Source organism: Microcebus murinus, chromosome 6 (genome assembly GCF_040939455.1).
Source record: "Microcebus murinus isolate Inina chromosome 6, M.murinus_Inina_mat1.0, whole genome shotgun sequence".
NCBI classification, from domain to species: Eukaryota; Metazoa; Chordata; class Mammalia; order Primates; family Cheirogaleidae; genus Microcebus; species Microcebus murinus.
Genome location: NC_134109.1, coordinates 92,431,408 through 92,443,772, shown reverse-complemented (window position 1 = coordinate 92,443,772; position 12,365 = coordinate 92,431,408). Strand labels below are relative to the sequence as shown.

The following is a 12,365-nucleotide window of genomic DNA, read 5'->3' as shown; positions in this document are numbered from 1 at the left end:
TAAGAGAAATGGAAGTTTAAATATACCCAAATATCACCATTTTGTCTTCTTTAATGAATCAGTGATCTGGGCTTTGATTATCAGTAGCTGTTGAGGTAAGCAGAATTCTAAGATGACTACCAAGATCATCTCAATAGTGTATATATCCTTTATAATCCCCAGGACTCTGTGATGGATTTTTATCCCTTAATTAGGTTATATCAGGTGGCATAATTGACCTTAAGACAGAAAGATTGGGTGGACCTGACCTAATCATATGAGCCCTCTAAGAACAGAGAGTTCTCCAGTCTATTGAAGAAGATGAAGTCAGAGATTTGAAGCACAAGGATTCAACACATTATTGCTACCAATACCTTAAAAGTGGGGAGAGTCATGAGTCAAGGAATATGGGAGGCCTTTAGGAGGTAAGAGCTGATAGTCAGAAGAGGAAGTAGGATCTTATTCCTACAACCACAAGGTACTGAATTTGGACACAAACAAGAAGGAGCTTGGGGCGGGGGCGGACGCCTGTAATCCTAGCCCTCTGGAAGGCCGAGGTGGGAGGATCGCTCAAGGTCAGGAGTTCGAGACCAGCCTGAGCAAGAGTGAGACCCCATCTCTACTAAAAAAATCAGAAAGAAATTATCTAGACAACCAAAAAATCTATATGGATATAGAAAAAAAATTAACCAGGCATGGTGACACATGCTTGTAGGACCAGCTTCTCGGGAGGCTGAGGCAGAAGGATTACTTAAGCCCAGGAGTTTGAGGTTGCTGTTAGCTAGGCTGATGCCACAGCACTCTAGCTCAGGCAACAGAGTAAGACTGTCTCAAAAAAAAAAAAAAAAAAAAAGATGTTAATACATGGATTTTCATTGCAGCAACAGCAAAAGTTTAGAAGCAACCTAAATGAATACAAAGGGGTTTAATGAATTATGGTATAGTCATACTATGGGATACTGCTCAGTTATTAGAGAATAAAGCAGTAGTGATAATGGAATGATCTCCAAGTAAGAAAACAAGGTACAGACCAGTGAATGTCTGTCATTTGTGTCTCCACCCCAAAAAGATATACTTGAATATATTTTGATTATCGTTGGAAAGATAGAGCAGAAACTAGTAATAGTGGTGGTCTCAGAGACAGGGAACCTAGATGATTGAAGATTTGAAAGTGGGAGGGAGACTTTTCACTAAAAGAATAATAATAAATATGGGAGCAGAGATGAATGACTGTTTCTGGCTAAAACTATTGGAAAGACTTTTGGGTAACAAATATAATAAAAGCTTAGTATTGATTTTATTGAACAAAAATAGAAAACATACTAACAATTAAATATAATAGATATTGTTATGAGAGATATACGTTACTTCACTTACAAGTGGAAATATGATCTGGATTTTTTTTAGGTGGTGATAGCGGACTGGATGGCTTAGGAGGACCAGGTGTACAACTAGGAAGCCCAGATAAGAAAAAACGCAAGGCAAATACACAGGTAAATTGCCATTTTCTGTAATAACGATTTTTCTTTGCTGGTATGATCAGGTTGATGAAGTAAATTTAAATTTGATCATGGGTTTTGTTTCCTGTCCTCACTCACAACCTAATAGTGAATTCTGCAGTGATTGTATTTTTTTTTTTTCAGTCTGCAACCAGTGGCTATTTTTGAGCTATAGCCCTACATTAGATATTGCAAGAAGAAAGTATGCACAGAAAAATTAAAATACTTGTTCTTAAATCTAATTTAAAGGTTAAGAAGCATAAATGCCTATAGTTCTATTAAAATATTTAAAAATGTATAGAAATAATTTTAATCTGAAGTAATGTCCAGCTATTATATTAATTCAATATTATGTGTGGATCATAAAGCAATCATGACGGAGGCATCTTTTGTAATAACCTGTGATTATAATAAGCAGTTATACATCCAGGTTTTCATGGTTTTGTTCTCTGTAAATTTGAAGCACTCTTTTTATGATAAAGGCTATGGATAAGTATGATGTGAGTACAGATTACCATTTTGTCCATTTTGGCCACCATCTGTTAAACTTGCAATGTGATTAAAACTGGCAGTTTATTTTTCCAGTGTGAGGCCTAGAGCTTAGTGTTTTGGGAATACTTTAATAGTGTCTCCCTGAAGTTAAGCTAGGGAAAAAAATTTAGATCCTGTTTATTGTTATTTAATTTTACTCTTTGGTGATATAAAAGTTATTTATGGTTGGAGTGCTCTAATATTTTAAGTGAAAGGTTCTAGAGTTATAGGTAAGCATATTCAATTAAAATTATGATAATGAAGTTTCTTTTGAAAGTTAAATATTTTGGGGTTTGAAGTAATTTGAAATTTGATGAATTTGAGCTCAGAAAATCATACTTTATTTTCTTTCCTAAATGAAAGAAACTACATATTTTTATCATTAAGTGTAATTAAATATAAACATTAATCATAATTGAAAGGTCAAGTGAAGAAATTAAATTTTTGTAACACTGCAAGAGAAATTTTATTAAAACTCTGTTAAGGTATTAAGACAAAAGGACAATTTTAATGACTTTTTTGATCAAAAACATAAATTACTTTACATTCTCATTTCAGGGACCTTCTTTTCCTCCATTGTCTGAGTATGCTCCACCACCGAATCCAAACTCTGACCATCTAGTGGCTGCTAATCCATTTGATGACAACTATAATACTATTTCCTATAAACCACTACCTTCATCAAATCCGTATCTTGGTCCTGGTTATCCTGGCTTTGGAGGCTATAGCACATTCAGAATGCCGCCTCACGTTCCCCCAAGAATGTCTTCCCCATACTGTGGTCCTTACTCACTCAGGAATCAGCCACACCCATTTCCTCAGAATCCTTTGGGCATGGGTTTTAATCGACCTCATGCTTTTAATTTTGGGCCACATGATAATTCAAGTTTTGGAAATCCATCTTACAATAATGCACTAAGTCAGAATGTTAACATGCCTAATCAACATTTTAGACAAAATCCTGCTGAAAACTTCAGTCAAATTCCTCCACAGAATGCTACTCAAGTTTCTAACCCTGATTTGGCATCTAATTTTGTTCCTGGAAACAATTCAAATTTTACTTCTCCATTAGAATCTAATCATTCTTTTATTCCTCCTCCAAACACTTTTGGTCAAGCAAAAGCACCACCCCCAAAACAAGACTTTAGTCAAGGAGCAACCAAAAACACTAATCAAAATTCCTCTGCTCATCCTCCTCACTTAAATATGGATGACACAGTGAATCAGAGTAATATTGAATTAAAAAATGTTAATCGAAACAATGCAGTAAATCAAGAGAACAGTCGGTCAAGTAGCACTGAAGCAACAAACAATAACCATGCAAACGGGACGCAGAATAAACCACGACAACCAAGAAGTGCAGCAGATACATGCACCACTGAAAAAAGCAATAAATCCTCCCTCCACCCAAGCCGTCATGGTCATTCGTCTTCTGACCCAGTGTATCCTTGTGGAATTTGTACAAATGAAGTGAATGATGATCAGGATGCTATCTTATGTGAGGCCTCTTGTCAGAAATGGTTTCATCGGATCTGTACTGGAATGACTGAAACAGCTTATGGCCTCCTAACTGCAGAAGCATCAGCAGTATGGGGCTGTGATACCTGTATGGCTGACAAAGATGTCCAATTAATGCGCACTAGAGAAACTTTTGGTCCACCTACAGTGGGTGGTGATGCTTAATCACAGGCATTAACTAAAGTGGGTTTCTTTTCCTGTGTATTACAGAGGGGTTCAGTAACACGGGATTTTAATGTTTTACATTATTTTTTTAAAACCACACACAAAAACCTTTTTACCTTTTGGTTTTTATTGATATTCCACTTCATTACTAGAACAAATTTTGTATTGTTTTTGTCTGCTATCTTAAATGAGAATAATGTATATAGAGGTGCTTTAGAAACATAAGTAAATGTTAGTTGTTATTTATCATAAACATAAAAGCCTCTTGAAGCTTCAAAATAATATATAATGTAGGTAGGTTTAAATTTTAAAAGTTAGAATCATTGAAAAATGTATATTTTAGTGCTGAACTTTGGCTGTACTACATTAGACATTTAGTTCAAAAAGTTTTTTAGGGATTCATTTATTTTCACAACTTAATATATGTAGTTATAACATGGGGGGAAAGCATACATTTTAATGGATTTTAAATAATAGAATATGACGTCAGATTTCACCACTTCTAGGGTCTTTGGGTTAGTGAATTTCATATTTTCAAGTGAATGTTTCCAGGATATCTGTACAGCTATGAGACAGATCTTAGATATAGTAAATCTTCAATAAGTATTTGTTGATTAACTTGTGGATTGTACCACATGAAATTGCTAATACCAGATTAGTTGAAAATTGACTGCAATTAGTAAAGTTGGCATAAAGTATGTTTCCAGTTGTGCTATTTAGAATTATGATAGAATTATGCTCTTAATTTTGATACTGAGTTGTTTTGTATTGTTTATCGTTTTCCAGAGAAATAAATACTATAGTATCCTCAAAAGAATTGTGAATACTTTTTTAAAAATATGATTTTAACTGGGACGTATTGCAAATGAAGAAGGTAGAAACATCAGTTTGTCCTTAGAGGGCTCTGCTAGTGATGTTTTGGAAAATCTTATTCTGGGGATCTGAATTTCAAAAATGAACCTCAGGGGAGATAAAATCCATTTTAAACAAAGATCATTAAGAGCCAAGATGAAAGCTAACTCACAAACAGCAATTGGAGGCCTTGCAGCAGTCTTAAGGAGTTTCTGCCATGACTGGGGAAAGTGTAAAAATGGACCTGAGAGTACCCTCTTGAGAGATGATCGAGAATGGAAACAGTTGGAGGCGTGCTCATTAAAATTCAAAACAGTGGAAACCTATTTTTGGAGCAGGTTATCTGTGGCTAAAAAAAGCAAATACTGTTTGACAATTGATAGCAGTTTATACAATGGTTGGATGCTGGTGAAGTTCCCTAATATGTTGACACCATTGTCATTGTGACCAAAATTCTGAAGACTGTATTGTGATCTGTGAAAGGGATAATTAATTACTACTGTGTAAATCCACTTGAAACAACAACAGCAGCAGCATTTTGTCAGGAAATTTAAATCATGAAATTTTTTATTTAAAAACAATGCTCTTTGGTTAATAAACATGAAACTATACTTTTACATGACAGGACTCGACCTCACGCAAGCCATTAAAGCAAAGTTAATTTACTTGGACTATGAAATTTTGTCACATCCATTGTAGTCACTGGACCTTTAACCAACGGACTACCATCTTTATCATTTGGAGCTTTTTCTAAGAAACAACACATTTCCCCAATTGAGATGCAGTAACTGGAGAATTTGAACAATTTATACAGCCTAACAAATGATGAATTTTATAAAAATTAAACATTTACTATTCTGTTGGAAGAAAACTGTTAATGCTCCTGGTGCATATTTTGATTGAATAAAACTTATTTTTTTAAATACAGTGTTTTTAATTTTGACCTATAAAAACAGCAATTTCATATGGTACAAGGTATTATAAGGTTTTCTCCATTTACCCTTAACTAGTTAGAGGTGGGCACAAAATATTTTCAATAGTTGTGAAATATATATCTTTAAAATTTTAGGAAACAAAATGATACGAACTCTAATACTAGGTACTCCTTTGTGTGACAACTTTACCAGTTGAAGCAGGTAAAAATGCAGTATTTTTGGCTGAGTCAGACATTTGATGGTGTTCAGTAGCATACTTGAAGATCCCATTTTACTTATATTGTAATTTTTGTTAGATATACATCATTTTCTAAATGTTTAAGGACCTAGTTATGTTTTTCTTAAAATTCTAGTGAGTGCTGATTTTTAATAAATGATACACTGCATGCTGTGTGCTCAGTCCAAGCATCAGATCATAATTTCTTATGGTTGAATAGAGCTAGAAATATATTGTGAGTAGAACCTTCCAATGTTTTCAGGAGTTAACACTTTACATAGTAGTACTTGAGTTGTGCTCATTACTAAAATTGATTATGCAGTTTTTTAAACCTTTTGTTGCTTGCAGTTTCATTAGTTAGCTGTTTTTGTGAAAATGAAATAACATCTTCCAATTTAGTCTCAAGATACTTGGTTTGTCATGTGATTCTTTCATTTTTCTGTTTCCAAGTAGTTGTTTTTAAAAACTTACAGACAGGTGAATTTGTATTCAAGTGTTTAGGTAGGTCTTCAACGTACCTTATTTAAATAAGAATCTGTAAATATTCCAAAGAAAAATCCATGGTTGATTCTGAAAGTGAATCAGTTAAACTATAAGCATAGCTGATGAATGTTTCCATGTGTTTGAATTAATTTTCTTACTAGTTCCATATTTATCTCTATAAGACGAAGTCAAAAGTTATATAGATGCTTTTTGGGTAGGAAAAGTGATGAACTATAAGAATGGCCAGATGATAATTTGTCCAATTTGGCCCAAAGAAGGCTATTATACAAATTGACTTTTTTTAGGTCAAATGATAAAATGCCCTCAACTTTAGAAGTATTCAGTGATGGAAAGAAATACAGGTATAATTGTACCTTTTTTTTGGTTATAATCCTTTTCCCTCACTGAAAGGCCTCATATGTGTACATACATACAAAGACACACAGACACCCACAACTGAGCAGGAAATCTTGGAGTTTCTCCTATATTCTCAAGTTCAACCTGGCTAACTGTCAGCATCTAGGCTCACTCACCAAGGCCCGGTTACTGATGAAAAGTTTTAAAAGCATCAGATCCTTTCTCAGAATTTGATTTGCTCATTTACTAGAGAATTCATGATCCACATGCCTCTAGATGTTACTGGACTCGCTAATATTGAACAGCTTAGCTTGTAAAAGAAAATTGTTCTTCTGATAGAGTGCTTAGAATTAGTTTTGTGATCAGTGTTCTTTTGTGTGAAATACTTTTAGAGTACTGCTATTATGATTCTTGTTAGCGAAATTAGAAAGTTATATACATAAAACTATAAAACTGAAGATTTCCTTATACTAGTGCTATTCTTCATAGATAAACATAATATAAAGAAAACCAGTGTTTTGGTGTTTTTTTTAAAAACTCCCAACTCTGCCTAGTGGCAGAAAAAAACTCAATTATGGGTATGGACTAACATGAAATCTGCTGACTTTAATCATCCAAATAAGTGTTAAGAGTCTTCATCTAGGCCGGGCGCTGTGGCTCACGCCTGTAATCCTAGCTCTTGGGAGGCCGAGGCGGGCGGATTGCTCAAGGTCAGGAGTTCAAAACCAGCCTGAGCGAGACCCCGTCTCTACTATAAATAGAAAGAAATTAATTGGCCAACTGATATATATATAAAAAAAAATTAGCCGGGCATGGTGGCGCATGCCTGTAGTCCCAGCTACTTGGGAGGCTGAGGCAGAAGGATCACTCGAGCCCAGGAGTTTGAGGTTGCTGTGAGCTAGGCTGACGCCACGGCACTCACTCTAGCCTGGGCAACAAAGCGAGACTCTGTCTCAAAAAAAAAAAAAAAAAAAAAAAAAGAGTCTTCATCTAGTATCTTTCAAACTTGTTTGTTTTGAACTAATAAGGTGCTGGTACTTATTGTCTAATGTACTTAGTAATTGTATTCAATAGTGAGAAAATATATAAGCAATGATTTTTTTAAAGGGAGTTCTTAAAAACTTTGGATATCTCTTTGCAGTGTACAGAGGTTCCATGTGCATGAACATTTGTGCTATTTAAAAAATTTTTTAATTAAAAATGTTCAAAAGCATCTAGGCTCTCAAAGTTCACTTGTAAATAGTGGCTTGGAACTCTATGTAATAGGGAGGCTCTTAAAGGTTTATTTAAACCATGGTATAGTTAACTGTTAATATCATAGTAAGCTTTCAGTTTTCTTTAGGGAACCAATCAATGTAGGAGAGAGAAAGAAAGTTCTTTCCTTTTTTCTTTTGTGATTAGGAAGGTTCTTTGGAGTGAGTTGTTTTCCAGTTGTTCTTACCATCCTAAACTCTGGTGGAATGCTATATAAGCAGGCTTGTCTTTTCTCCTCCTGAAGGTTCTTTGCTTCAACATTTCTTATCTTTCCTCTGGTCAGAAATCCTGTTTTTACGTGTGGCAGTGGTTGGCTAGACTTTAAGAGAAAAGCACTTTCTGCTAAGATAATAATGAAGATAGTGGAGAAAGTGGCATTAAATTTCTTTTTTTTTAAAAAAAGATGTTTATTAGTTCAGAATTCCTCTTTAATATCTTAAATTTCAGACACCATGGGAAGCAGTATTTTTAGCGAATTAGCTGGTACTGTCTTGAAAGTACTTCCAGTTTCATTCAGATTATTTTGACTTTTCACAGCTTCCTGTCCTCTAATTCTGAACTCAGAGGTTTTCTTCTCATTTCCAAATTTTTGTATTATAACTTCCCTCTCTCTCTCTTCCATTTATCCAAAAGAGCAGTATAAAACATCTGCATTTTCCAATTCACGGAAGTACAGTAATGGGAATTTTGGAGGCACCGGTGAAGCAAGGAGGCTAGCATTAACATCTCCCAAGTCTTGTGGTCTGGGAGATACAAAGAGAAGAAAATAGCTGGGCGCAGTGGTTCATGCCTATAATCCTAGCACTCTGAGAGGCCAAGGAAGGAGTTCAAGACCAACCTGAACAAGAACAAGACCCGGCTCTAGTAAAAATAGAAAAGTTAGCGGGGCGTTGTGATATGTGCCTGTAGTCCCAGCTACTGTAGTTCAAGCTACTTGTGAGTCTTGAGGCAGAAGGATTGCTTGAGCCCAGGAGTTTGAGGTTGCTGTGAGCTAGGACCCTCTGCACTCTACCTGGGGCGACAGAGCAAGTCTATGCCTCGAAAAAAAGGGGCTGGGGGAAGGAAGTGCCCATGCTTATGCGAGGCATTAACACATTATAGGCTGCCTGTATTTAATTCAAAACTTTTAATGAAACCCAATGGATAAGCTTCATCTTTGACATATTTTATGAATGATACATTACTTGCAATTGTATTAAAACTTACTCTAAATACCTGTACCTTTCTTGTTCTGTAGATGTGTAGATGTTGCTTGTTAGTTAAAATATTACCTTTTATAAAAGAAAGTCCTGCTTCTTATCATGATGTATGTGACTTAAATGATTGTTTCATATTAAAACTATTTCTTCCTTATGTACTGTTTACATATACCTCTTTTTGGGATATTAGTTCAGTACTTTTATACAAATCTGAGTGTGTTCCACATTGGTGACATGTATTTTTGCAGTAATTTTTGTTTTGTTCTTAGAGCATGTCTAAAGTAACACATGCACTAGTGCTGTGGTCTGTGGCAAATTACTGTAATTCAAATTGGAAAATAAAATGTTTCCAGACTTTGTCCAACATTTATTCCTATGGCAAAGGAAATTACTATGTAATACTAATTATTTCTTATGCTGGTATGTTTTAAGCTACTCTATGAAGTATGTGAAACATCAATATTTATGCATTAGTAGATGGCTTGATGTCTTTGAAATGGGAGAAAGGGATAAATTTGGTGTTAGCAATTCTTGACACTCGTAATACAATCAATACTTATTAAAATTTGATATTCCACTTACAGTTATAATTTGCTAAGGAATTATCTTAAAACACATATTAGGATTTTTTTTAGTTTATATTATTAAAATTACATAGTAGACTTTGAACTTACGTTGATATCTCCCAATGAAAAAAGACATCATTCACCCCATCATAACCAAAATACGTAATACTGTAATACTTCATTTATTAAGAAATGATTAAGATACAGTAAAACTCCTCTAACTTACCTACAATTTGTAACCATTGATACAAGGACTTGAATGCTGTTTACTATGTATTATCTGATGAAAAAGATTTGTTAACAAAAGTTATAATCAAGTTCTTAAAGAAAAATGTTTAATATTGCAGGCAAATTTTTAAACTTTTCATTTTAGAGGAATTTATTTAAGAATACTAGTTTAAAAGCATTCTTATTTCATCATTAAAACAAATACCCAAAAGAATTGTAATAGGTAATACTTGGCCAATGCAAAGTTGTATATTTGAAATAATATGCTTGAAGGAAAAAAATGAATGCTTGTGAGTGCTTAAACTGCATATCTTTTTAAAATATTCAAATTTTTAGACTTATGAATTCAAACTGTCCTGAATTAATAAGGTTTTACTATATCAGTGATGTATATTACAAAATAAATGTATACCTATGTTAATGATGTCTCTATATTGAATCATATTTGGCATGGTTGGTATGGTATATTTTGTACTTTTGTCAACTGTTGATAGGATTAATATAGCAATAAATCTGATTCAGTCTTAATATTTTTTAAAATGCCAGATACCATACTGTGTCATAATCCTATTATATTTGACTTGAATGCTCGATATTTTCATAGCTCTATTTTTTATGTTAAAAATTTAGTATTACATGTTAGGGGGTTATTTTTGTCTGATATTTTCACATACAATCTTTTAGAACTGGATCTGTTTCTATTTAAGTCATAGAGATTTAAAGAAGTATTAATATTAAATGATTCATGAATTACTTTGTGGAAAAATATAAATAAAGTATGAAATGATTAGATCACCCCAAATTATTTATTTTCTTTATGTGGTTAATGTACAGGTTACAATTTTCAGAGAAGTAAAATTGGCTTGATAACTGATTGAATATAGTATTAATAGATAATGGACAGTTTGTTTAAGGGGTCTCTCAAGTGCTAAACCAGTTACACTCTCAATTGTGAATTACTTTATAGTAATTACTGTAAATAGTGGTAAGCCAATCCTCCTTTTTCGTTTTGAGATATTTAGCTCTTACAAGTTTCCTCTTCTGATCCTATTCCCTTCTTCCTTAAACACCATGCTAGAATTTAAAATTGGGGGAGTTTAATTTGTAATCTACATTTTAGTTTTTTATTCTATAGATAAGTAATAAGACAAATAGAGGTTCTGCTGTCAAGACAGTCCACGATATTGTTGGCCATTCTTTTCAGGGATAATACTAAATGTCATTTGTGCATTGTACGAGGAATGTTGTTTATCAGTATATAGACCTACTATTAGTAGAAATGATGTATGGCAGGCTTTCTTGAATACCATGTATTGTCCATTTGTTTTCTATAGTGTTATTATGCTTCAGATTCTTTTAAATAAATAAAGCTAGTTTTTAAAGAGAAAAAGCTGTTTTTTTAAGTGTTTGACTTTCATCAGGACAAGTAGGTGTCAGAGCCTTGGCTTTGGGTGGGAAGTGTCCAACAAAACATTAAGCAGGGCAATAGCATACACTTTACCAAGAATAATTTCTCTTGAGGAGAGAACCAGTATTTTTGATCAGGTCTTGCTATATATTATAGCAAGACCCATATTATTTTTCCTGTGACGTTTCTACATAATACTGAGGCTGAGGTCTTCTTAAGAAATTGTGAGAATAGGCTGGGCGCAGTGGCTCACGCCTGTAATCCTAGCACTCTGGGAGGCCAAGGCAGGTGGATTGCTCAAGGTCAGGAGTTCGAGACCAGCCTGAGCAAGAGCAAGACCCTGTCTCTACTAAAAATAGAAATTATCTGGACAACTAAAAAATATATATATAGAAAAAATCAGCGGGGCATGGTGGCGCATGCCTGTAGTCCCAGCTACTCGGGAGGCTGAGGCAGGAGGATTGCTTGAGCACAGGAGTTTGAGGTTGCCGTGAGCTAGGCTGATGCCACGGCACTCTAGCCGGCAACAGAGTGAGACTGTCTCAAAAAAAAAAAAAATGTGAGAATAACATGTTTATTTTGATGTTTAACAAATTAAGACTTCAGTTAATAGAAAGTTATCTGGAGAAAAGTTTTACAACTTTAGTAGCTTGACAATCCCTGGGGTTAGAGACACCATTGTAATAATATTAAGAACATCCACATGCAGAACTGTCCCAAAACTAAAAAAAATAAAAGAATAATATTAAGAACAGATTTGCCTCAATGATAGAATTAGATTTACAAAAGATCTGAAAGTTTGTTAGAAATAACCTTCAGGCACCTTGAGCCTTACATGAGAAGAGGCTTAATAAAATGTGAATGTGGGCTGAGCTTGGTGGCTCAATCCTATAATCCTAGTATTTTGGAAGGCTGAGGCAGAAGGATCACTTGAGGCCAGGAGTTTGAGACCAGCCTGAGCAACATAGCAAGACCCTGTTTCTACAAAAATTTAAAAATTAGCTGGATGTGCTGCTGTGTACCTGTAGTTCCAGCTACTTGGGAACCTGAGCCAGGAGGGTCATTGGAACCTAGGAGTTTGAGGTTGCCGTGAGCTATGACACCACTGCACTCTACCTGGGTGACAGAGCAAGACGCTGTCTCAAAAAAAAAAAAAAAAGTCGGGTGAGTGCGG

The 12,365-nt window shown here is 34.5% G+C and overlaps 1 protein-coding gene across 3 annotated transcripts in view; it reads left to right on the top strand.

Moving 5' to 3' along the window:
• PYGO1 (pygopus family PHD finger 1) overlaps positions 1 to 11,173 on the top strand; it is a 31,951-nt gene extending 20,778 nt beyond the window's left edge. For all 3 annotated transcript variants that reach the window (XM_012783080.3, XM_012783079.3, XM_012783078.3), the window contains 2 exons: positions 1,387 to 1,472; positions 2,568 to 11,173. In XM_012783080.3, coding sequence (XP_012638534.1) covers positions 1,387 to 1,472; positions 2,568 to 3,692 — 1,211 coding nt within the window. In that variant the 3' untranslated portion in view covers positions 3,693 to 11,173. The remainder of the gene's footprint in view (positions 1 to 1,386; positions 1,473 to 2,567) is intronic.
• Positions 11,174 to 12,365: the final 1,192 nt, after the last annotated feature.